The sequence below is a fragment of the Neopelma chrysocephalum genome, unplaced genomic scaffold (genome assembly GCF_003984885.1).
Source record: "Neopelma chrysocephalum unplaced genomic scaffold, ASM398488v2 Primary Assembly neopelma1_132, whole genome shotgun sequence".
Classification (NCBI taxonomy): Eukaryota; Metazoa; Chordata; class Aves; order Passeriformes; family Pipridae; genus Neopelma; species Neopelma chrysocephalum.
Window position 1 is genome coordinate 2,642,219 of NW_020897794.1, and position 24,732 is coordinate 2,666,950.

Sequence of the window (24,732 nt, forward strand, 5' to 3'; positions counted from 1 at the left end):
AGCACAGATAGCTGTAAAACAGACAGCTGTAAGTACTAGGTCTGTTTTAATTATCTTGCACAACTAGAACCAGAACAGCATTGAGCAAAACCAATAAATTTGGAAGTTTGTAAATGAAATTTCAGCAGGAGTTGGTTCTTTGGAGCACAGTTTCCCAGTGTGATGGCTTCAGAAGTTGTTTATGTAAACAGACTCTCTCATTTGCATGCACAGCACTTCATCAATATACAGTGTATTCTCCTTGACCTTGATCTCTTCCTCCAAGGAAAGCTGTCGGCGGCTCAGACCTTTCAGCTCTGTCTCAGCCTGTGCCAGTGCATCCTTTAATCTAATAGGGAAAATACAGGCAAGCATTAGTTGAAAACACATGGATAGGGTTTTTTTCTCATATAGGTTAAGAATTCTGAGTGAGAAAAAGAAAGATGGAAAGGGATTCACAGAGACAATATCCATGCAGCTTCCCCTAAAGTGTCCTGCCATTAAGAGAAAAGCAATTCCCAGCCTTTCAGGGAGAATAGGTGGGACCCATTGTTACTCTGATGCATTAAATTAACCACAGATTTTCTTCTTTCATCATTTCCACTTGCCTTTGAATATTTTTGGTAATCTCTTGAACTTCACTCATCAAGCTGCATTGCACTCTGTCATAACACAGTTCCACATTGGGGCGATGGCTTCTCGCTTCCAAGCGGCTTTGAGCCACTTTAGCAGGTCCTTCTTTGTCAGCTATTGCTTTCTTTAAGGCTGCAATGTTCTTCTCCTGGGAGGCAGTCTCATCCATCACCTTAAAAAATCCGACAGAAGGAAGTGCTCCACACTTGTCTTTTACAATGGGTGAAATAATCATCATTTTTAATACTTATACCAAGAACAGTAACACTCATTATATTGTTCTTTTATCAAAGGATATTTTGCAAAAGTTAGCCAGGATTATGATTCCTTCATTGGAAAGCAGATGACACTGTTCTGCATGAACCCAGAAATTTATGCTCAGCAATTAATTTTTAACACTCAGTTTTCATGTGTCAAATTTTGAGCACATTGGCCTTGATTTTAACAGTTATATCACAGTCCTGAAAGTTTTATTGGAGTCCCAAGTAACTAAAAATCACAAGGGAAATCCTGACTTATAGCAACACTTAGATTGAATGAGTGATTCCAGAAATTCATCTCTGTGGTGGTGCACACAGAGATGAGAAAATAGAATCTAAGATGACTTCATGGAGGAGGGGGAAGGAAAAGAAAAATAAAATGTGGCAAATCAGTGCAAACTGCTGGATTGAGAAAACTGGTAGATAACCCAAGCCCAGTGTTTCCACTTTTTTACTGACTGTCCCCTATGACTTACCATTGCAAGAAGTGTCTCTAGCTTGTGCTTGGCATCCTTGACTTCCTTCACCCTATTTCTGAAAGTGACGTTCACCATCTCACAGTGCCTGCGCATGTCATTTGCTGTCTGTGACAGGATGCTGTCAATAAGTGCCCTCAGTGCCAAAGAATTGTTTCTCTGCTTGTCAGCCTTTTCAACATTTATGTTTGAGAAATCTACCCAGTCTTTAGCGCTAACAAAACTGAAAGAGATTAAAAATAAAAGGTCGCCCACTGGCAGCCTCTGTGACTTCATAAATCTGTAATTATGCCACAAAACCAAGAACCCTATTAACTGCACGCCCCAGTGAGTGCCAGTTGTGCTGGGAATTCTACAGATACAAAATAAAGACCTTCTTGTCACAGACATTTCATAATTAAGTACACGAGAGTAGAATGAAAACAAATTTGCTAAAGTCATAGAGCAACTTTGTTATAACTTTCCCCTGATGAAGGATTATTAAGGGGGGAAACACAGATAATAACCAATATTTCTAAGAACACCTTTCATTAGTATGGCTGTTACTGTTAATAGCAGGTAGTTACTCACACATAATATATATAAAATAATGGCCAGTCTTCGCGAACGAAGATCTGGGGAAAGGTCTTTTACCTTTCCAGCCTGCGCAATGGATTTTTTTAGGTGAGACACAGCCTGCGCTGAACTGAGCCCACCCTTTAATCCTAAGGTTCATCTGCCGGGGCCAAGCACGCTTGGACAATGGCAGTGAGGTCCTCAGGACGTAGGTTTGTTTAGAGTGACCTTCTCATAGATGGATGGCCTCACAGGGCTAACGGGTTCCATCTGCCCGGGAGACCGAGGAATCGAACCCGGGTTGCAGCAGTGAGAGTCCTGCATGCTAACCACTAGGCCACCAGGGGTCTCAGTTACTCACACAACAAAGTCACACAACAAAGTCACTTATTCTCTCACACAGTGTACCTATAAGACACGGTACCTGGCTGAAGCAACAGTTGGGAAGCCCAGTCCCAACTGTATCCCCAGAACTTAAGGGTCATCCTTGTGTAGCTGTGGCTTGCAGGCAGGTTTTCAGAAAGTTCCTCAGAGGGTTTGTTCCTTATTTCATTAGGTGGATATATAAAGCTGTAATTGTCATTTGCATATAGCAGCCAATACCACTGGTGTGGTCTGAGCTATACAGCTGTCTCACACATACTGCTTTCTTAGTATGGTTCCTCTTTTCAACCCATTTTTCTGTGGCAGCTATTTCTCCATCTAAACCATTCACACTAACTAACCCATGCAGAAGGGGCACATTTGACAGGTTAATGACTGAGTCAGAAACTGACTCCACACCTCATGTGTCCCAGTCCAGTGTTCTCCCCACTAGGACACCCTGGGAGAGGAAAGGAAGTTAGATTAGTAAGTCTCTTCTGGGTTTAAGCAATGTGTGAAATTCTTCCTTAGGTAATTGTGAGCCTTAAAAACTTTTAGTAAAATGCAGTTCACTGGGAGTATAATTACTGTGGCTTATTTCACAGACATATTACACAGATAGAAAAGCGATGGACAGAAGTATAAAAACTAATTATAACAGACAGCTGGTGGACAGATAAAGTCTTTTTACACAAAATTAATCTTGCTATTACTGGAACAGCTCATATTATCTGTATAATCATCATATGTTGGTTGAACTAAAGAACTACTTACTTTCCTTCTATTTTCACTGCATTATCAGCATACATCATATCAGGAGTGTCGTTTGTCAAGCGAGCACAGTAATCATCAATTGTCAGAGCTGTGAACTTGTCCTTCAGATCCATTTCTAGGTTGTATTTTGCTGAACGGTTTTGTCTAGGAGGAGAAACAACCAGACTCTAAGCCAAAGTGTGGGTACTTCTAGGTGTCCTGAACATGTATCCATACATGTATGAGGTAATTCAAATGCGTTTATGGAAATCTTCATGAATGAACTGTTAGTTGTGGAGTCCCAAAATCTACAGTATGAAGCTGCCTCCCTATAAATTGATGGTACAATTCTCATTGGGATGAAAGGCACAGGACTGGATCATGAGAAGACCAAGGATCATGTGCAAGTACTTTGAGTTCTAACAAACAGAACCTCTCACCATTACTGATTGAGTGGTATGAATTAGGACTGACCTCCTGCAACTGTTTAGCATTGAAGGTAACTTTGGACTTGTGCTCTGCCTGACTACAACTTCACAGGATTATGGCTGTCTTACTTCTCAGCTAATCAGTGTTCTGTTATGCTCTTTGCTCTGTTATGCTCTTTGCCTCTGCACCTGATTTGCTCATTGGTTTGTTCCAATGTATGTCCCAGCAAAGCAATAATCCCCTGGAGGACTTCAGCTTCCTTCACCAGTTCCTGTTCCACTTCATCATGCACCAAGTCAATTCCAACTCGCCTCTGCCTAAATGAAAAGAGTAAAAGCCATCAGCCACATTGCTCAAATGCCTGCAGCTAACAGATGATGAAGCCCAGCTTTACAAATCAAAAGTTTTTCCTTGCCACATGCTATATCTTAATGGCTTTGATTCCCAGTGTTTTAACACCTAAATCAGACTGTGACTTCACTGCAAAGAGAGATAGGCCCTTAGTGTATCCTTTTTTATTATTTGTTAAAGGTTCATTACCTAGATTTTTTTTTTCTCTCCTTGAATGCTTTTCTTCTTAATCATCTCACCTGTACAGGAGACACTTTTGGGCAATGACAAGTGGCTCTTTGCAGCTCTCCAAAGCTCTCTCCAGCCTATTCTTGAAAGTCAACAGTAACTCTGTCTCATGAACAATTTGTTCTAGCTTGTTATCTAGTTCTTGCTTCCAGAATTTTATTTCTTCCCGTCTCTGTTCTGCAGAATTAAAATTGCAAACGTATTATATGCCAGAGGACTGTAGCTCAGATCTTAGATATGGCTAAAAATAGACTTATTCCACAGTGGAGTACATATAGTGCTGTGGGCTGCTGTGTGGAAATAGTTTTGCAACCCTGCATTAGGAGGCTTTTGTTATAAAGAATCTACCTCAAAATATTTTTTTAAAATATTTTTAATTTTTCCATGAGATCAGGGAGCATGACATTGACATATATTCCTACTCATTATCAGCTAATTTTCTAAGTCCATCTTAAATGTATAGCTCAAATAGCACATCTTGACCCTTGCAGAACACATGGGATTACCTATTTTCTTGTTGACATCACTTTGGGTTTTCTGAGTTGTCTTTTCTATTTCATCCACCAGCCGCCAACTCTCAGCTATCATGCACTCTGACCTGGATTTCTGGGACTCTGTACTGACACGCTGCATCATGTTTGCAGTAGCCCATTCTGAGGGATGGAATTTAGATGGATCTTGCAACAGTCTGGCCATTGTTATTCGGAAAGTTTCTGGATATAATGCAGGTCAGTTCTTGGAATGTGGAACCTGAAAACAGCAATAGCATTATATTTGGCTGCAGAAGCAGGAAGAGAAGACAGGTCCATCAGGATGAGAAATATTCTTGCTCCTTTTATCTGCAAAATGACACAGATATGAAAAGAATAGATTTCTTGCTCAAGGCTCCCCAAGGCTTTACTGATGTGTAGGCAAAAGAGTTTGGAGTGGGAGAATGAAGAAACAGAAGAATTTGTGAATGGAAACTAGGAGGAAAGAGGTGGAACTGAAAGGAAAAGATGGACTGTCTGCAATAGGAAGGAGAAGGGAAAGGAGACCTGTGAAAGAGGATGGAATTACTAAACAAGCAATAACAGAAAATAGAAAAAAATGAACAAATATAAAAGATAAATAGTCTCCCACAGGTTGGAGAAGTAAATACCTTTCAAGATTATGGTGGAGAGATGGATGAAATCTAGACTGTAAAAAGAAATGTAATCATAGAATCATTAAGGTTGGAAAAGACTTCTAAGATCATGGAGTCTATCTGTTAACCCAGCACCACCATGTTGACCACTAAACCACATCCCCAAGAGCCAAACCCATGTGCCTTTTGAACACATCCAGGCATGGTGATTCCAGCACTTCCCTGGCCAGCTTATTCCAGTACCTGACGAGGTGATTTTTTTCTAATGATTATTTGGGAGGGGCAGGGGGGAGAGAGAGAAAAACAGGACCTGAAAAGCTGAAGGAGGAAATTCAGCAGGAAAATGAGGAAACAGAAAAGCCCAGAAAGGGCTAAAGCAGAACAAAGAACAAAGCATACAGGGAACACTTGTTTAATGTAGGGTGAAACCCATGCCCTGAATTTATGAAAAGCAGTTTGATTATCAATTTTCCTATTCTTGCACTATGCTCATCCAATGTTCCTGGGACTGCTCCTCACCCCAAATGCACACAGCTACTTCTCAGCAACAGACAGCTTTGCCCACCCTCCAGCACAGGTACCCTTCAAACAACCCCTTTCGCCTTCACACACCTCTTGACTGATTCTGCTCTCAAGTCCAAACCCTGGCCAAGTGCCACATCTTCAGTTCCCCTTCACTGGATCCAGCCTCAATCTCCTCAGCTGCAGCACATTTTCTATTTAAATGTGTGACTAAATATTGCAGGACGTTGCTCAACCAGCGCAGAAGGTAAACAAATGCTGCTGTGGGAACTACATCCGCCCTGCTCCCAGGCTGCAGCACTGGCCAAAGGAGATGCAGCACACATGACCCATTGGGGCTTCATTTCACCTACTGCCTGTTAAGATCTGTCTGGAAAAAAAAAAACCTGTTCTCTGTATATTAATTTGAGATAGTTCCCAGAGCTGCGGGCAGTAATTTTGGATTGTTTTATTACAGAAATGCAGAAAGATTGTGAAAGCAAATGAGAGGTGTGTTAAATGTCTAGCTATCTAAAATGTCAGTCATAAAATATTCTTAGTAGTATGCTCCATCTTTGTGGCAACTATATTCTTGCCTAGAAGAAAAGATACTGAGAGCCAGACAGAAGAGATGAAGGAGATAAAGAGAATGACATCAGATGAAATTCCAACGACTTCAGTACATCTGAACTCAAAGCCAGTTTGAACAGAGGTTTATTTTGGCTTGCGTGAGTCACAGAGGATGGATCAGGCTGCATATTAGTCATCTTCCACAAAATGTTATTATCTGTGTTCCCATTAACATTCCAAGGCTTTTAGAAATACTAGCAAATACCAGAGGGATGACTACATGATACAAAATGAACTGAAATGCTAAGATCTCTGAATGGCCGTTAAGAACAATGAATGTCACTGTTCTGGGAACGTGCTCAGTCACCTTGAAAGCTATGGAACCCCCACATTACTGTGACACTGCCGTTTTGTTCTGAACACCCAGTATCTGATGCTGTCCTACCCCAGTTTGCAGCAACATCGTGACAAAGTAATTAAAGTAACCAAGCCTAAATTACCTGAGATTACCTCAATTGGTTGGAGCATGGTGCTAATAACACCAAGGTTGTGGGCTTGCTCCCTGTACAGGCCATTCACTTAAAAGTTAGACCTGATGATTAATGTGGGTCCCTTCCAACTCAGAATATACTGATTCTATGATTCTATAAGGCTGTTCTTCATTGTCAGCTACCGTAAAGGATTATTTTCTTTTCAACTCTTAATATAAAATTTACATTATTATTTCCTTTTCATCTGTTAATATGCAACTTACAACCGATTTTGCAATATGAATTATACGACATAAGAAAGCTCTAGTTTTACCTCAGATGGTTTTCTGGGGTTAAATCACCGTTGACATCGGAAACCTCCACCGACCTTACAGGGGGAGAAAAAACGGCCCCGTGGCCGCCCCGGCTGCGCGAACGGACAGTCCCGACCCCGCCCCCGCCGCGAGCCGGCCCCGGCCCCGCCCCCGCCGCGAGCCGGCCCCGACCCCGACCCCGCCCCCGCCGCGAGCCGGCCCCCTGTGAACAAAGGCTGAGAAAGCCGGGGCTGTTCAGCCCGGAGAAGGCTCGGGGGGGATCTTCGGCCCGGAGAAGGCTCGGGGGCGCTGTTCGGCCCGGAGAAGGCTCGGGGGCGCTGTTCGGCCCGGAGAAGGCTCGGGGGCGCTGTTCGGCCCGGAGAAGGCTCGGGGGCGCTGTTCAGCCCGAAGGCTCGGGGGCTGTTCGGCCCGGAGAAGGCTCGGGGGCTGTTCAGCCCGGAGAAGGCTCAGGGGAGAGCTTTCTGCAGCCTTTCAGTACCTAAAAGGGACTTATAAGAAAGATGGGGACAAACTTTTCAGGAGGGCCTGTAGCGATAGGACAAAGGTCAATGGTTTAAAACTAAAAGAAGGTTGATTTAGACTAGTTATAAGGAAGAATTTTTTCACAATGAGGGTGGCAAAACACCAGCACAGGTGGTCCAGAGAGGTGGTGGCTGCCCCATCCCTGGAAACATTCAAGATCAGTTTGGATGGGGCTCTGAGCAACATGATCAGGCTGAAGATTATAAAATCATAGAATGGTTTGGATTGGATGTCCCTGCTTATTGTAGGGGGGGACTTGGACTAGATGACCACCACAGTGATCAGTTCCTTCCAGCCCAAACTATTCTGTGACCCTAAGTTAACTCGACTGAGGCTTTATCTAGACACAGAGCTACTTTATAACTGAAAGTGGCTTTTAAATGCACCTGATGCAAAGCAATCCCATCTTTTATTCTGGACATTTTAAAACTATCCCTGTAAACCAGGCCAGGTTTAAATTAATGACACAGGTTGAACCTTGTAGGCTAGTTTTAGAACTAATTGCATGTATGCAGGAGTTTGAACATATGTTTAAACACTTCATTGCAAGTGTCACACAAAGGGAAAAGTGATGAAAGGCATCCATCCAATTATTATACTTTCAAAGAGGAGGACTTTCCTGCTGTGGGAAGCTGTACGCAAACATAATCTTAAAAAGTAGATGATGCCTCTGCTGACATTATCTTGAAAATATTGCACAGAACAAACTAATCTAGCCTTTAAAAGCAGGATCAAGTTGCCAATAAACAACCTTAGACACTTTTAGATACAGTGCAGAAACACTAGAAAAGCTAAGAAATAGTCCATTTGTGTAAAATATATACTATGCCAACTTATTTTCTTTATCACTCATGCTAAACACGTTAACTGTCATATATACATACATGCTCTCTGCATCTTTTTAAATAATAAAAATACTGAAAAATCCATTGGGGCATACATTATATACTTTAATTTCAATTTAATCAGACAGTCAAGTAGTCGAGGTTATTCATATAGATCAGATCTCTTAATGCACAAAGCTGTAAGTTTTTCTAAAATTACGTCATAGCACTATCTCCCTCATCTTCTTACACATGAAACACTAAAAGTTAAATTCAGCTTACAGTTTTCCACTTTCCTGCAATCAGTTTGCTGGCAAGTACCAAGTATCTTTACCACCACCTCTTTGAAGTGGGATGACTTTAGAAAACCTGTACAAAGACCTTCCGGGTAGCTGTGAAAACAAGCTAAATTACAGAAGGGGTGTAAATTCACCCTGGTGAATTGGCAATAATTTTACTGTCTAAAACTTCCTTTATATAATTACATGCTACTAGGCCTAAATTGGCCAAGCACTTACCTGTAACTTTAGCACTCATATCACACAGTAAAATCATCCATGCCCTGGGACTGTGAAGAAATGCGATGTATAAAGCCAGTATTGCCCCTCTTGTGGTAGCTATGTCAATAAAAAGTATTCTGCTGTGAGAATGTAAATAGGTGTATTGCGGGTGACAGCCATGGACAAATTTCTCATCATGCTTAATCCAAACTTCTCCAAACCATAAGTACAGTGTGTTTAGCCTTACGGGGCATTTGGTAGAGTTCCAGGTGCACACTCACTCCTCAGAATTATGGCTGTTCAAGACAAAGTAAAAAACTGAAGACAATGGCAGTTACATGACTAATATGAACAGCCCACCCAATCTCTGTCCACTTTCATGAAAGCTGTGAGATTTACAATACCAAGGATCCTGCTAATTTGATTAAGTATCTTTCAGATCCTTATATTATTGTGTATTTAAGTCTCTCAAACAGTTGCCACAGTGTCACAGCAACAGCATAGCTACACTTTAAACAGAACCTGATGATACACACCTAGAGCAGATAACTTATACTTTGCCTTAATACACTTTTGGTGGTTTTGTTGTTGTTGTTGTTTCCTGAGACTGCTAATAAATGGTTGCTTCATTCATGGTTTCTGAAGTAAACTTGACTAGAAAGGGAGACTGAACGAAAATCATATTCCAAATGCAACTGAACTTCTGTACTTTTAAAACTGAAATTCAGAGCATCATGAATAGAACTAAAATCTTCTAAGCAAAAGCTCTGTGTTGTTTTCGCTGATTTGACCTGGTTATCTGTCACTTCATTCTAAAGAGATGCAACAAATCTGAAGAGCGCTTGACATATTTTATTATAAATGGTCATCAATACAGAACCAAAGTAATCTTTATAAATATCTACAAAAGGCACAAGTGCAGGTTAAAAACATTCTCTAGCATGAGCAGAGGGCTTCTGGCTTTCAGTTTTTACTTTTAATGAGCCTGTTCTTAGGGAAGAAATAATTTTAAAAGGCTTTTTTAAAGTATGCTTTCTTCGTGGTTTTGATTTTAACATTCACTGTGAAAACAAGGCTCTGTTGATTTATCAAAAAGAAAGCCAGAAAGAGGGATACACGATCCTTTTGTCTAGTAAATCTGGAATAATCAAACTGTATTGTGGTTTCAATGCTAATGTAACTGAAAACTGAAAGTAGTGCAAGGCATTTCAAGACACTTATATCTTTCATACCTTTTTGGTGTATTGTCTGTCTACCTCTGGGTCAGCATGAGGAGCGAACAAGTTGTAAAGAGTTCACTCCCATCCACACTGGAGAGCTGCTCTCCTCCAGAGTCCATGTCTAAGCACACTGCAGCCTTGTTTCTATTCCAACTGTTCAGAGAGGTTTGTACCTTGCCAGCTCCCACCTATCCTGTAATCATAAATTATGCAAGCACACAATCTCATATACAGAGCAGCTGTTGCCATTCTTCATGATCAAGAAATTAATCCAGGAATGCCAGTAGAGGCTTTAACATGCCTCTAAGCAAATCATTTTAGATGTGTGCATTACAGACAAACGCTGGTGTGCAACTTGGTAGTTATTTGTCACCACAGGCAGCAGACCAGAGGTTTTGTTCTCTTTATGTTTTAAGAGAACAAAACAATGCCTGTTTGATCTCTGGGCGTGTGTGCTGGGGCAGAGGGGCAGGGTTGCAGGAGAGACAATATTGCCCTAGTGGTTGAGTACTGTAGGTTATTATTTGCTAAATGGAATATTCCTTGTCCATCTGCTATTTCTTTCTTTCTATGCTCAACAGAGAAATGGAAGTGAAGGTGCTATCTTCTGGAGTTTTACCTGCATTTTTAAGAGGAAACACCTTCATAGCAGAGTTACTTGTCACTGCATAAAACTGTGTTCCCAACCTTACAGAGATAGGAGCAGCAAATCAGCTTCCTGTGATCTTTAATCATAAAAATATTAAAAATCCAACCTACTACAGCACCAAAATGACAGCATTTGCCTTTGCCTATGTTTTTTTGTCTCTTTCAAACCTATTTCCATACATGGTGATGTGATCGACACTTCAAGGCACTGCTCAGCAACACTTCAGTCAGCCAGCCACACAGCTGAATGTAAGCAAAGGGAGAGTAAAAAGCAAGAAATAACACTGTGCTCCACTTGCAAAATGTCATTCTTCCCATTAGCATACTGTACTTGACCCTTCTGGCTGGAGAGGTGTCGATGCTTTTATTCAAAATGTCGTAGGTGGCTGTAGAGAGACTGGACATAGGTGAAGACACACATTGGGTCTGGCTTGTGACCCATCATCAGCATGTCATCCACTTCTATCAGACGGTCACAATGAGCCATTTTCCTGTAGTAATAATAAACCAGATACAGCAAATCAAGAGTTAAATACAAGGCCTGTAGTTGCTTCCAAGATTCATTTGCTGCTCTGATTTGAGCATCACTGAAACATTTAAGAAACGCTGAGGTTTATCAGCAGTCTTTCATTTCACAGTGAAATGAGCAAGGTCAGGTTGGAGATTGTTATTTTTGTGAGCATGGAATGTTCCTGTTCTTTCCCTCTCTTCTTCTATACTGGGATCTGATCTGAAGTCCGTGTACGGGTTGGGTTTTTTTTTTCACTGACTACCATTCACATTCCTGATATCTCTACCATGTAGCCCAATTTCACATTAGTCTGCCCATGTCTCAGCTTCTGGTTAATATATAGCAAGTTCCAAAAGAATGGAAAAACACAGGAAGAGATGAGATGTGCCAGTTAATGCCCACGTGGCTGTGAATTGTTTGTTCTCCACCACCTCTTTATCTTAAAGATGTGAGTGACTAGGACATCACTCTCAGATGCTTAGGTTGGAGAGCAGAAGCCTGACTGAATCTGGACCAGCAGAAAGGAACAGATTTAGACCTGCAGAGGCCTAAATGAAAAATCACAAAGGCGGGAAGCAATTTGATCAGCAGAGCTCATACTGGGCTGAACAGCAATAACTGAGAGAATAGGCTTTTCTGGCACTTGAAGAAAACAGTTTAAAGGCAATCACAGCTATAAATAGTAATTTCTGTAGATACTTCTTACCTAATGTTTCTTATGTTGTGTGCATGTTGTCTTCTGTTCTCCCCTATACTTACTGTTATACATACATTGAGGTAGAACAGTACAGTTTTCCTTTAAGAGTTCTAGAGTTTTACTTTAGAGATCAATCACTTTCAACTCACTGACAAGCAACAAAATTTTTTTATAAATATACATATATGTGTGCATATAAAAAACCTTGTAATTCCTAAATTAACTCCTTTGCTGAAGGCTGTAATAAGGAGAAACAGCATTATGCTAAAAATTTTGAAAGCTTTTTTCTGAATGGCAAATAGCAAATCCAGTTCTGTAAGTTACCGCATCAGCCATGTATTCCCACAGCCTGTTACTATTTGGAAAAAACATACCAAACCCAGCTGTATACAGATGTTCTTACTCTAAGAATCATGTTGATGCTAGCTCAAGAAAGTTACTAATTCTGACTGAGAAGTTAGCACTCATCATGACTTTAACAAACAAGTTAGCATTTGATGCTATACAGTATGAAAAAGAAACAGGACAATGAGTCTGAGGGTATTAGCTCTGTCCGTTTTCAGAAGTGCAGTCACTTGGTCAAGATATTGAGAAGCTCTCAGCCTTGATCTCTACCTACACCGAATTCAACCTTCATTCTTGTTCAACCAAAGTAATGCATAGAGGTGAAGTCTCCCACACATTCTATGTTTCTTCTGTGCATTTCTCTATCCTTTTTGGCATGACACATGCAAGCTAGTGATATAGTTTCTACAAGAACAGTAATTAAACTCTTCACTGCTGCCCAGGGCTGCCCACTGCATTAGACTTGAACTGGAAGCATTTCACAGAGAGCTAATGTGGTACTCACTCAGCCATGGTGAAGGCCAGCTCAAAGTTCTGCTTGCGATTAGCTGGGTCAAGCTTATTATAATCAAAAGCTTCAGGAAAGAAAGAATGCACAAGAGCACAGAATGCCATCCCATCATTCCAGCTTGAGGAGAAGTTCTGGAGATCAATGTGCTGTCATGATGAAAAAAACAAACAAGTTAATATTGCACGGGGGAACAAATAAGAGCAGCTGCTTCTGCTCAGTGCCGTTTTCTATTCTTCTCTCCCACTAACAAAAGCAACACAGTACAGGCTTTATATTTTCCATCCCTATCCACTGCATTATGGGTATTCTGGGAAAAAAACAGAGCACTTAGCAATGAAAGCCTTTTGCCTGAAATACCCAGATGCAAAGCAGATACACAGTCAAGGCCCCTGATTCAAAGCCCACTGAAAATACTGTGAAGAATGTTGTCAACATCAGTGAGCTCTGGAGCAGGCCCAATGCACCAGGATTTATAACTGAAGAACAGTTCATTTTGTGGCTGTGAATAACACTAGACAAGGACTATGCTTGCTTGCTTTGCCCAATTCAATGCCTGTTTACACACAAATAGGCAGAAATATGGGAAGAATTACACCTACTGCAAAAACTGATTCTTAAAACAAATTCTTATTGCTACTTTCAACTGCCACAGTGAAAAGAAACATATTTGTGCTCTTGTTTCATGCTGCTTTCCCATCATAAAACCGAAGCCCCAGCTTTGTAAGCAATTAACAGTAATTTTCATTAGTTCTGCTTATGTATAGTATAACGTACAGTTCAGCAATAATTATGCAACCTTTTATAGTAATGTTGAAGAACATACTACACACACAAATAAACCTAGAAAAAAAATCTATTTCACCTGGAAATTGCTTTGTCAATTGCAGTTTAAGGCCAAGTAAAATGAATAAAATCTCAACCGTTGTATTATTTTAGTTACACTAAAATTTGCTCATGGTGTGATTCAAACTCAACCATTTACTACAAATTCCCTTATCTACTGGTAATAGAGAGTACTTTGGTCAGCTGTGTACCAAAATGACCATAGTCTCCATGTACTGGCAAAATGTTATTCAGAACTTTCCATACATAATGAGAACACAAAAATCACAGCCTGCAACTAAGAAAAAAAAAAGTGTGAGTGTATACTGAAGTCTATGTCCATAAGCACAAAAATGTAGGCTTTCAGAAAAACACTAATGCATTGCTTTAATAGACATACCGAATCTCACTCATGCAATCACTGCCTTGAAGTGCTGCCCATGCAAACCATGTTTGCGTTACCCATGCAAAAATGGATGACCCTGAGGAAGTTAACTCATTGTGTAACATATTTTATGTTCACTTTTTGAGTATATGTTTTTGGCAAATTCTCCTGGAAAAAAAGAGAGAGCTGAAAGTGCTGGCATATCTTCACCTTGTATCCTATGGTTTTTGAGCGACACCAGTCTAACAGAATTTGTTTAATGCTGCTAGCGCTGGCAACCCCAAAACTCAGCGACCTCTTCAGCTTAGCTCTGGATTCTCCTTTTCCTCTGAAAATTAACAGAGACCAGAATAAGTTACATTCTAGAAAAACTTAAACCTACTTGTCAGGAACATCTATGCAACAGGTCAGCCCCTGTCCAGGTGATATTTGAGAAACATGTTGCTGAAACTTCAACTTGTTGTTCCTGCAAGAAAAACTAATTTTTATTTCACTAAAGCCAGGATTCCAGGCCCTCTTCTATTTAAATCATACTCCCATCATGATGCATAAAGAAGAGTCCATACTTCTGGTCCTCAATGAATGGCAACAGAAGTCACTATAGTCCCAGCCTCTTTATAATGACGGAGAAGGCAGCTGTCACAGAACTCTTTCCTGAAAAAAGGCACCTGCTTCTTCAGCTGAACAACTCCAAAGCCAGAGGAATCTGTAGCTGTGAATATCCAGAGCTCAGTCTGTGAAGTCAGTGAAGCTTTATGTGACCTTGTATTGTCCCTTAGCTCAAAATCCTACATTGAGAGAGTCCTCCCACCCAGCTGTACTCTGCTGGTAATAATCAACAAATCAGTTTCCCATTAACAAACCATTCTAGAGACAAGGAGTGTGACGTACTTTGCATCATCACGTTCAAATTTCTCAAGAAGTGCTTTCCTGGCCTGAGTTCCTGAAGTCCGTGGGAGCGTCTGAGACCGCACCAGTTCCCGTTTCCTTTCAACTGGGCGATGCACAGTGGGAGGAGAGGAGCGAGAGCTGGGGGTCACTTCACAATAACCATCAGCGGCACTGGAGAAACAGAACATGAAAAGGATGTGGTTAAACAAAAGAGTAACTCTCTGCAGTGCCAGGAGTCAGCACAAAGGTTCAACTACTGCCTACTCCAAACTTCTCAAAAGAGTCATTTCAAGAGGACCTGAATGAGTCAAAAGCGTTTTTAATAAAAGTCAAATTTTTATTGACACACAACAGCACTTAAGTATAGAAGACTCTAAGGTACTATTACAAATAAGACACAGCTGGACAAGTCACAAGCACCTTGTACCACTGAGCAGAACAACAATTAAAACAGCTTTAAGAAAAAAGAGAAAAAGAAAAGAAAAATAGAAGTTGTGGCCACACGGGAGCACTAAATCCCTTTAATTTCCAACTGGAAATTTCCTGGAGAGTAAGTCACATTTTAAAAATGGAACTTGAAGGGTAAATCAGGAAGTAGTTTTGAAATTTTTACTTATAGTGCAAGAATTCTAAGCTCATGTCACTGCTGCTTCACTGACTGCAAGCCGGTAATTTCATCGAGAAATATAGGATTACATTCTAATTAATTTGAGCCCTAAACTGCTTCATCAGCATTAACAAAGTAAGTCACACGTCACACTTGGAAACGTTCCCTATGACAGAGACGAGGAAACAGGCAAAGAGCAAAGACATCAGTGTCACTAGTTAATTTCTGATACAGATTGAGGTCAGAGATGACACCAAGTTCTCTTGCATGCTCAGCATATGATTCAGATATGGAAGTGCTGATTTTGGAACCACCTCAAAAGAAATGTAATGCCTAATTTGGGATTTTTTTCAAGGCAGATGCAAGCCCAATTGAAAATATTCAAACTGGTTGCTCTCCCATTTTTCTCGATGGATAATTTGCATGCTGAGGATGCCTGGATATGCCAGGAGTAATTGTGATACCATGTAATCCTATACTAAGCAACTGCAACTCTGAATTAATCAGGAATGTGTAGTAGTCCTCAGCGAGGCACTTATCTACAAATTAAACTCTAGGCTAGCCAAACCAAGGATATTTGATGGCAGTCATATGTTGGTTTCCAAAATTAAGTCCAAAGTACAAATTTCTACACAGCTGAGTATTTTTAAAAGTGTTTTCAAAGGACCTGACAACTTCTTCCTCCAAACAAAAATCCACTACTGGCAGGCACTGAGAGTCTTCCTGATTAAGACTGTGACAATGTGGAAATCCACAATTAGGTCTACTTGAAACTGCTCTACAAAATTTTATCCTTTCTCATCTCTGTTCCACTTAGCCCACAGGAAAGCTCACAGCCTTTGACAGGCTTATAATACAGCACCAGGAACTCATCTGTTCTTTGGTACACTGGTGGGGCAGCCTGAAGAAGCCCCCTAAAGAAAAGAGCCAAAAGTGCTAAGGTTATGCAGTGCTGTGATCACGGGCGAGATGTTGATGTACAGCCTACCGGATGTGTCGTGAAAAGAAAGGTGTTAGGATTAACCAAGATACGGGTCTGATAGAGGAATCAAAGGCACAAAAGGGCAAGTTGTGCAACGGATTTAGGGGGAACGAATGGTCCCGAAACTAGACATACAAGATCATATATACAGCAGGTTGCTGATTTTCCATGAGAAGTACGATCAATAGATATACCTGCTATGTTTCACCTGAGAAGACTCAGGGTATGTACACAAGCGACTGCTGTGTTGAATGAAAACTATTATGTACATCAGTAGGATGGTTTTAGTGCAGATAGTGTGATTATTCCAGTAGTCATTGATCGGTTATTCCCTGAAAGTAGAAGAGTGGTTAAGAGGAATACGCCGGTTTACATGTTGATGGACATAGTACACACATTAAAACTATTACCTAGGTTAATGTAGGACAATGGGGCAAGTACGTTAATGTACAATTATACTTCTAATGGTTAAATACAGCATCTGGGACTAACCTGTTCTCCAAGCCAGCGGAACACCTGTCCCTTGAGACTATATTGACCACAACGGCCTAACGAAATGTCATGAGAAATACATACCTTTCAGCAGTTTTGGTTCCACTCTGTATCCCATAGCTCACAGCTGAGACAGACTTAGTGACAGAAGTGGCATTCTCTATATAAAAGCAGAAGAGACAAGATGCATTATGGCAGAAACTTTCCTCGTGTGCTTTCAAATAATTTCCTGATAGATACATACATATTGATTTTTATTCACCACACTGAAAAGCTGCAGGCCTCTAACTTCCATATGAACTAATAAGCTGGGGAGGGGTTTTCCCCAGGGGTTCAATTCCTCTGTAAAATTGTTGTACTGCAGTGCAGGTGGTGTAAACATACCAGAAAGGACGGTGAGAGGATGCCTTTGATAAAACCGCCCTGGGAAGGTCAGATCATTTCAGGGCCTTGGGCAGAACTCAGAGGAGGGCATGGATGTTTCAGTTAAAAGGAAAGATGCTACAGCTCACCTTGCAAAAGTCATTCTGGCAGACATCGGGAGTTCTGGGGAGTCTGACATAATTGAGAGCATAATTTAAATTACCTAATTTCTACCAGGAAACTTTTTAGTCTGTAAGGTAGAACAGATTCAAAAGTTGTAAAGGTGGCTTAAAAACAACTTTGCATCTTCCTCCCTCCACCTCTGAGCTTCTACCTTTTGTACTTTGGCACTTAGAGCCCAGCGCTGGACTCCAGCTGTACCCTACAAATGCAGAAAAATGGAGTGTCTCACCCAGTTTTACACACTGAAGCCAAAATTTGTTGCATAAGCTAGCAATTTATTTCTTTAAGGCTCCTTCTATACACAAAGAAGAAGGACTGGCATCTTAGAAGCAATCCAGCCTGATCACTGTCCAAATTACTCTCTGGAAAAGCTGAACTCTCCCCACTTCTTACAGAAGGGATCCAGATCAACTACATTTCTCATGTAAAACACACTGGTAAATGCCAGCACATAGACGTGACAAATTCATGACCACTAACAATCGCCAGATATTTATGCAAATCTCAAACGCTTTAAGATAAGGAGATTGTGATGCCTATTCTGGACTGGCTACATCTTTTGTTAAATAAACCAACACTTGAGACCACTGTGAAATGCCATCACATCGTGCAGACAGTAACAATTTGGTGACATCAATCAGAAGTACTTTTGGATAGAGCTCAACTCATCTGCTTCAACTGAAATCGGAAATCCTTAAGGCATTATGTCCTTTGACACATTCATATTACAAAGGAGACTACTCAATTCTATCCTGCTCAAAGGAATTTGCTTCAATATGGGCACACTGTTTTCCAAGTGCCCTTACCTTGTGTACAGTCACAGTTTTCAACTGATCAGCTCAAATCTTGACGGCACAAACTGTCTGTCTGCCACACTTTTCTCGTACCTATGGTTTCCAGTGCAGAGATTGTCTAACAGTACCCACGTACATCCACGTACAAATAAGGATGAGTACCCCTCACTTCTAACTGACTGAGAATCTGACACAGTGGAACAAGTTTTCATGATTCCATGAGTCTGCACACAGACTTGTCAGCAATTTTAATATTACCATGCACCTACTAATCAGGACTACATGCTCAGATCTCAATCCCCCAGACAAAGAGCATGGAATCCCTCTCAATTTGTGTTGCATAAGGGCATATTGATAGAACACTCACCTCCAGTGGCAGATGAGTCCACTGTTCTCACCGTAACTGAATTCCAGTCCTTCACTGTATCAGCAGAAAAAAAAGACAAAGGAAAGTTTTGCTACATTCTCAGCTTTAATAAGATAAAAGTTAAAAGAACAATCTGCAAATAATCCCTGTCTCTTGCTGGCAATTCTATCTGGTTTCCCTCTGTAATTTCTGACCCATATAAATAGTCCAATTTGTGTCACAGCTCAAGGATGATTGACTTCAATATGTTTGGTTTTTTTTTAAACTCTCAATTTAGGTATAACTGAAATTCTGCAGTCACTCTGACTTGTGTATATGTGTCAGACTGCTGTCAGTCATTTCTTCCTCCAAGTGACTATTGGAACCTGTCAGCCAAATAAATATCTGCCTAACTTCTCAAGGGGCCTCAGGTTTCAAAGCACTAAAAGCTCCTGTAAATTTCATCAAAACAGCTGGGCGTGTTGAAGAGATTCAGTAACTTACTGAATTTAGTAACTGGGCTAGAAGATAGGCTTCACTAAGAACTCAAATATATTAGGCAGCAAAAATTCTCAGCAGATGCGACATTAGAGCCTAAAGCTCCAGCTAGGACCCACAATATTCCAAAACGGAGTGTCTCACAATGGGATACATAGCCATAGAAGCAAGGTTTCAGAATTACCACTAGGTCACAGGACAATACTCACAGCACCAGTTGAAGTAAGGAAATGGGATGCACCTTCAGCAAGTTATTTTTGTCTCTTTTACCTGGCTGGTTGGAAGTTTTTACTGCCATTGCATTTTTGCTCTTGCTCTGTCCCAGGAGGCCAGCAGATGCATTAGTTGTTCCTGTTGAACAGATGTTCTCTCCTGAAAACTTCTCAGATGTCCTGGTTACTGCAGTAACGGGAAGGTGGGGCATCTGTAGGGCGACTGCAGGGGCATGGGCTTCAGGGGAAGAGGAGTCTGACATCTGAAAAGAGGTCAGTTCATGGCAGACTTTCGCCTGACTTCCTGAATAAAAAAAAAAAGGAGAGACGAAGTAAATTTGTTTGCAGATTTGTAACAAGTTACAAACCGATTTCCATGCAACAACTTTATTTTACAAGTCCTTGAAATTATCCCACCTTGTTCTCCCTGTGGAACATTGTACCACTTATGCTGCAGAAACAACCCTAGTGCAAGTGATCCTCGCAGTGATCGTACTTGTTCTACATGAATCTCAGCAGGAACAATGTCTTTAGATCATTAATACACAAGTATCTGCATTTGGTAAGCTACTCCTGTTCCTCTGTGAAGCCCTCACTCCCCATCTCCTGCCCTGGGCTAGGAGGCAGCATGTTTATTCTTTTCATGGTTTTATGAAACACTGTATAACTCAGTTTTCTCTAAAATGCAGACAGTAAGTCCTTCCTCAACTGAAAGATGATGGAAGCGGACAGGTAATTTGCGAGATGTTTTGGGATGCAAAGCTACAATGGCACCCAGAATACCAAGCCTTACTACCACTAGTGTCCAACATAATGTGACAGTAATAGCCTCTAGTTCATGAAACACCATAGTGCATGTTTAACAATTAAGTTAAAGTCTAAAAATTAAACTCCTAATTAGGAAGTAAAGTATTGGTGCCACAGGACAATATCCATGCTGAAACCATAGTGGATTCTAACACTCCCAACATGTGAGACCTGCTCTACGCCTGCCAGAATCGGGTATTTTACAAGTAGCGCTATGTCATTTCATGCCCTGTTCCTACCTGATGAAGACCGATACCCATTTTCAATGATGGAAGAACTAAAAACTCTTCTAAACTCAGGTTTGTGGTGGTCATCCAGGTCCACACTCTGTCAGAACAGACAACAGACATGACAGCTAAATTTCAAACAGCAGCAAAAGTGAGAACAATATCTAGAAACATCTGCCAAGAACAGGCCTTCCTTGTGTCAGTGACCACAATACAAGAAGGGAACAATTACCTAACCCCAAGAGCCAAGGCTGCAAATGGAGCACTGGCAATGCAGGACTTGTATCAACCTTGGCACACTTGTCCTCACAGACCCCATGTACCTACAAGGTGTTATCTTTGATAGATAAAGGTATCACCATCCACTGTGAAGATGATAAACAGAAGACTCTGCACAATAATGGAGAAATTGACTGAGATTGCAGGAAACAATGCTCTGCAATTTTTTTCCATTTGCTGCAGAAAAAAAGTACATTATGAAAAGACATTGTAAAAGCAATACATAAAGTAAATACAATCCTAGAACTTTACAGCTGTATTATAATCTGTAACTTCTGTAACGATACCTTTTTTCTGAAAAAAGCATCAATTTTCCCAATAACATCTGCCAGTATAATTCCAGAAAACTCAGCCAAGAATTTTTTTTGGTGGGTTTGGTATGAGGTCTTTTGGTGGTTTTGTTTGTTTGTTTGGGGGGAGGCATGCAAAACACCATGAGGAACTATGTGATTTTTTGGCTGCAGTAACTAAAGAAAGAAGAAACTGCTTCACAGACACGTGATTACTTCAGTTAAAAAAACGTAGCTCCCAAGAAGCAGCATCTACAAGCAAGAACACGTAAATTATATCATTAATAATGTTCATTATGTCTACCCAGGTCATCACGTCTCATGCAGTTACTCCCAGGCTGACTAACTGTTGGGTGCCATCAGGTCACCACAGAGAGATACCAATGGGTAATACTTGTTTCGACCTTCATAGGTGTTCACAGTCAGCTATTCATCGCTCTGCTGCTGCGACCAATGCAGGCAGATTCTCTGCAGCAGTCTGTCCTCATTGTACAGAAACTTCTGACAGTATTAAAACAGAACACCCTTACAGTATTTTCAGTCCTCCCTGTTAACAAAGGCACCATGCTCAACCACAAAAACTATGGAAATATCATAAGTTTAAAGCTCCTGCCAAAATACAAAATGTGATCAACAAAAAAAAAAAAAAAAGATCAAACCTTTTCCTTTCTAAATCCTCAGTAGTGCAGCTATGGCTCCAGGATCCCAATCTGAAATTAATTCTTCAAACATCTCTTATTTTCCACATTTGTGAAAGCAACTCTCAGATTCTGGCCTGGTTAGAGAGCCAAATTAAGGTTTGGTATCAAAATAACAGAAAGACTCACCTCCAAATCAGAGTGGCTAATGGCCATTTAAAATTCCACCTAAACCAGCATTTAGACTGTTGTATAGCAGCTTTCGAGGACACCATAGTAGAAATTGCCCAGATTAGAATTAAAAGGACATTTGTGTCCTTACTTCTGAACTATGCTTGGAACTCCCTGGATTCACTTTTTTTTAAAATTAAATTACTTTGAAAAATAATCTAGCAATATTAGAAAATAATGTTTCAGATACTGAAGATACTCAGAATCTCTGGTATCCAATTAATGCTGCATCGACCACACAGTAAAAAGGAATTTGACCGATAAATCTTTTCAGAAGCAGAAGACACATTTGATTTGCTACTATTCCCAGGTCAGTAGTACTTGCTTCTTATATCTCATACTTACAGAAGTCTTTTCTAAGACTAGAGGTGTCACCAATTTTATCACAAGTACTTGTTTATCTTGAAACATGGAAATATCTGGAAATATGGAAATATACATAGTGACATAGTGCCATTTATGGTACTCTGTTTCAAATGCTTTGATCCTATAACCAGAAATTGCAAGCAACTGAAGGAACACTGTTCATTACAGAGAATCTGGGTGACCAAGAGCAAGCGACCAAGGCTTGCTCTTTCACCATTTCAGCACAGCCACATCAGAGCCTGATCCACAAAATTACGTTTTCACTGCATGCGTTTGGCTTGTACGGCTCTAGCTGCACCTCCCATAGGTCTCAGTACTGACATTCCCTCTCGGTCAGCTATGCCAGCTTGGGAACTTCTCCAACCTAAATTGTTGGGAGGGCACTGAAGAACTGTCAGTACTTAAGTGATTTTCCCTGAACTCTCAAAGCAAAACAGGAAGGTTCCAATCCAAACAGAACCTCAGACTGTGCTTTAAGGCAGACCGATACTCAAAGCTGGACATTGCCGTAACACCGATGCAAGACTTTTCACAGACTGTGAAAACTGACACACTGCAATGCAGACAGTGGTGATGGAGCAGGTGGAATGGTGTGAGGGACCACAATCCCTTGTCCCTTCCATGTCATTCAGCTCACTTCTGTTCCTTGAAATACAAACAAGCATGTGGATGGCTCCAGGGAACAAAAAGTTGTAGGTGTGCTGCTTACCTTTGTCACATGGGCCAAAAGGCAGCATTTGCTACAATTATGTTGGAACAACGTATCAAGCAGCAGCTTTATCTTTTCAATTGCCCAGATGTGGGAAACCCTATGCCCCCATTTGTAAGTCAGTAGAAATTAACAGGGCTGGAATGCAATACAGACTCTGCTTGTTCCTACAAAGTTTAGTGAATTTAATTTCCAAGCTTTTCATTTTCAACCCCAAGCCTAGATAGACCACAGACCATTTTTTTTTAAGCTTCAGCAGTCTTAAAAACCCCTTAAGACATGGCTTAATCAAGATTACATAAAATAGGCTGTCATCTGTGAAAGCCAAGGTTCTAGTACTCCAGTTTTATGTGACTCAATCACAATGTACCGTCTAGCTGCCCCCTCCTGGCATCAAGGATTGCACAGGAGCTCTCAACTCTTCCCGCAGAGACAGACACATAGAAGAAGTATGACATAAAACATTTCAGTACCAGATGAGCTTCCCACTAAGTGGCGTTTCTATGCCCCAAGTTACAATGCTCCACTACACCGAAGGAAGTTTTATCACTGGCAGAAATGTGTATGTTTGTGCAAGTTTAGGTCGTGGAGACCATGACAGCTTGTGTGAGGCTGCCAGGGACAAGCTGCAGCAGTCTGGGACAATGGCTGTAAAACAAAACTGTCTCACTGCAGGATGCTGTTTTAGGATGCACGGCTGCCGGGGCTGCCTCGCTCAGTGCACACCCCTTCAGAGGCACAGATGTAACCTCAGGAGGCAGCGGTGGAAGAAGGAGGGAGAATGGGTGGGGGCACAGCCTCGTTCAGGTTACTGCCTGCTATATGCTATTGTGCTTTGTGAGCTCGCCAACTGGCAAACTGCATTGCTGGCACACAGATCCCTCTGAATCGAGTCCAGAAAGGATACGCAAATATTCACGTACATATGTATACTGACAGGTGAGACTGCCCCATCTTCTCTTCTTACTTCTAACCACATTGAACTGACAGGTTACTACTACGCTAACCAAGATCCCAGTCTGACCAAACTGTGCCACAATCAGGTAAGTCTCCATATGGTATCACAGCCAAGACCATTTCCCAGAGCACCTCCCAAAATACCACTGACACTGCACTGCAAAAGAGGAACCCTGTGTCCCTAAACGCTCCCCCGTGCCAATGCAGAATCTGGCATGATCCGTGTACCCTCTTGGCCCTCCCTTCCTCCCGCCGCCTCCTTGGCAGTGATCACTTACTTGGCTCCTGCCAGGGACCGCTGGCTTGGCATGGCTGGCGAACGTGCCGTCGGCCGAACCCTGCCCCGGAGAGCCGGCCCCCGCGGCCTGGGGGCTCTCCACCGCCTCGTCCGCCCACTCCTGCGGCAGCCCCGCCGACCGGCCCAGGGCCTCCACCTGCCGAGACAGGCGCTCCAGCTGCGCCCGCAGGCGTCGGTTCTCCTGCTGCAGCTCCGAGACCGTGTGTGCCAGGGGGCTGGCGAGGCGCAGCACCTCCTCCACCTGCCGCCCTACCCCCTGCTTGAACAGCTGGATGTCCACATGGATCTCCCGGACGGCGCCCCGCAGCGTGTCCTCGTAGCGCTCCAGGGCGTCGCAGACGGTCTGCGTCTCCCGGCCGTTCGGATCCTCGGTCTCGCCGGCCATGGTGTCCGCAGGCTGCGCGGCCAGGGAGGCGGGGGGACTCGGCACCTGCGGGCGCTCGGGAGCCGCCGGCGTCACACGCCCGCTCGCCTCCCCACTCGTCGCCGTCGCCGCCTCTCTTCCCCCCGTGCCTCTCGGTGGCCCCAAGCCCGGCCCTACGCCCGGC

General features: G+C 41.9%; 2 protein-coding genes across 4 annotated transcripts; both read right to left on the minus strand.

The window, feature by feature from the left end:
* Window positions 1–27: 27 nt before the first annotated feature.
* On the minus strand, window positions 28–7,174 carry TEKT1 (tektin 1). 3 transcript variants are annotated; one of them, XM_027698798.1, is made up of 9 exons: window positions 7,029–7,157; window positions 6,725–6,921; window positions 4,534–4,777; window positions 4,039–4,204; window positions 3,637–3,765; window positions 3,041–3,184; window positions 1,349–1,571; window positions 588–784; window positions 28–328 (listed from the first exon to the last, which is right to left on the minus strand). In XM_027698798.1, exons 3-9 carry the CDS (start codon window positions 4,721–4,723, stop codon window positions 169–171), a joined length of 1,209 nt encoding a protein of 402 aa, XP_027554599.1. In that variant the 5' UTR covers window positions 4,724–4,777; window positions 6,725–6,921; window positions 7,029–7,157; the 3' UTR covers window positions 28–168. The 3 variants fall into 3 exon arrangements, with proteins under 3 accessions (XP_027554599.1, XP_027554600.1, XP_027554598.1); XM_027698799.1 differs by lacking the exon at window positions 6,725–6,921 and having other exon boundaries at window positions 7,083–7,174; XM_027698797.1 differs by lacking the exon at window positions 6,725–6,921 and having other exon boundaries at window positions 7,029–7,159.
* A 903-nt stretch (window positions 7,175–8,077) lies between these two features.
* On the minus strand, window positions 8,078–24,597 carry SMTNL2 (smoothelin like 2). The gene is made up of 9 exons (XM_027698706.1): window positions 24,165–24,597; window positions 20,429–20,516; window positions 19,441–19,686; window positions 18,694–18,747; window positions 17,071–17,146; window positions 14,906–15,076; window positions 14,225–14,342; window positions 12,802–12,953; window positions 8,078–11,234 (listed from the first exon to the last, which is right to left on the minus strand). Exons 1-9 carry the CDS (start codon window positions 24,567–24,569, stop codon window positions 11,108–11,110), a joined length of 1,437 nt encoding a protein of 478 aa, XP_027554507.1. The 5' UTR covers window positions 24,570–24,597; the 3' UTR covers window positions 8,078–11,107.
* Between the last annotated feature and the right edge of the window lie 135 nt (window positions 24,598–24,732).

What these genes read in the sequence shown, in the direction of transcription:
- TEKT1 (XM_027698799.1), bottom strand. Translation starts at nt 4,723, where the DNA reads ATGGCCAGACTGTTGCAAGATCCATCTAAATTCCATCCCTCAGAATGG. An exon ending in TGATGTCAACAAGAAAATAG is followed by an intron (nt 4,205 to 4,533) that starts GTAATCCCATGT and finishes TTAATTCTGCAG; the next exon opens with AACAGAGACGGGAAGAAATA. An exon ending in ATTACCAAAAATATTCAAAG is followed by an intron (nt 329 to 587) that starts GCAAGTGGAAAT and finishes TTTCCCTATTAG; the next exon opens with ATTAAAGGATGCACTGGCAC.
- SMTNL2 (XM_027698706.1), bottom strand. Translation starts at nt 24,569, where the DNA reads ATGGCCGGCGAGACCGAGGATCCGAACGGCCGGGAGACGCAGACCGTC. An exon ending in TGGGTATCGGTCTTCATCAG is followed by an intron (nt 19,687 to 20,428) that starts GTAGGAACAGGG and finishes TTTTTTATTCAG; the next exon opens with GAAGTCAGGCGAAAGTCTGC. An exon ending in AAAAACTTCCAACCAGCCAG is followed by an intron (nt 18,748 to 19,440) that starts GTAAAAGAGACA and finishes CTGCTGATACAG; the next exon opens with TGAAGGACTGGAATTCAGTT.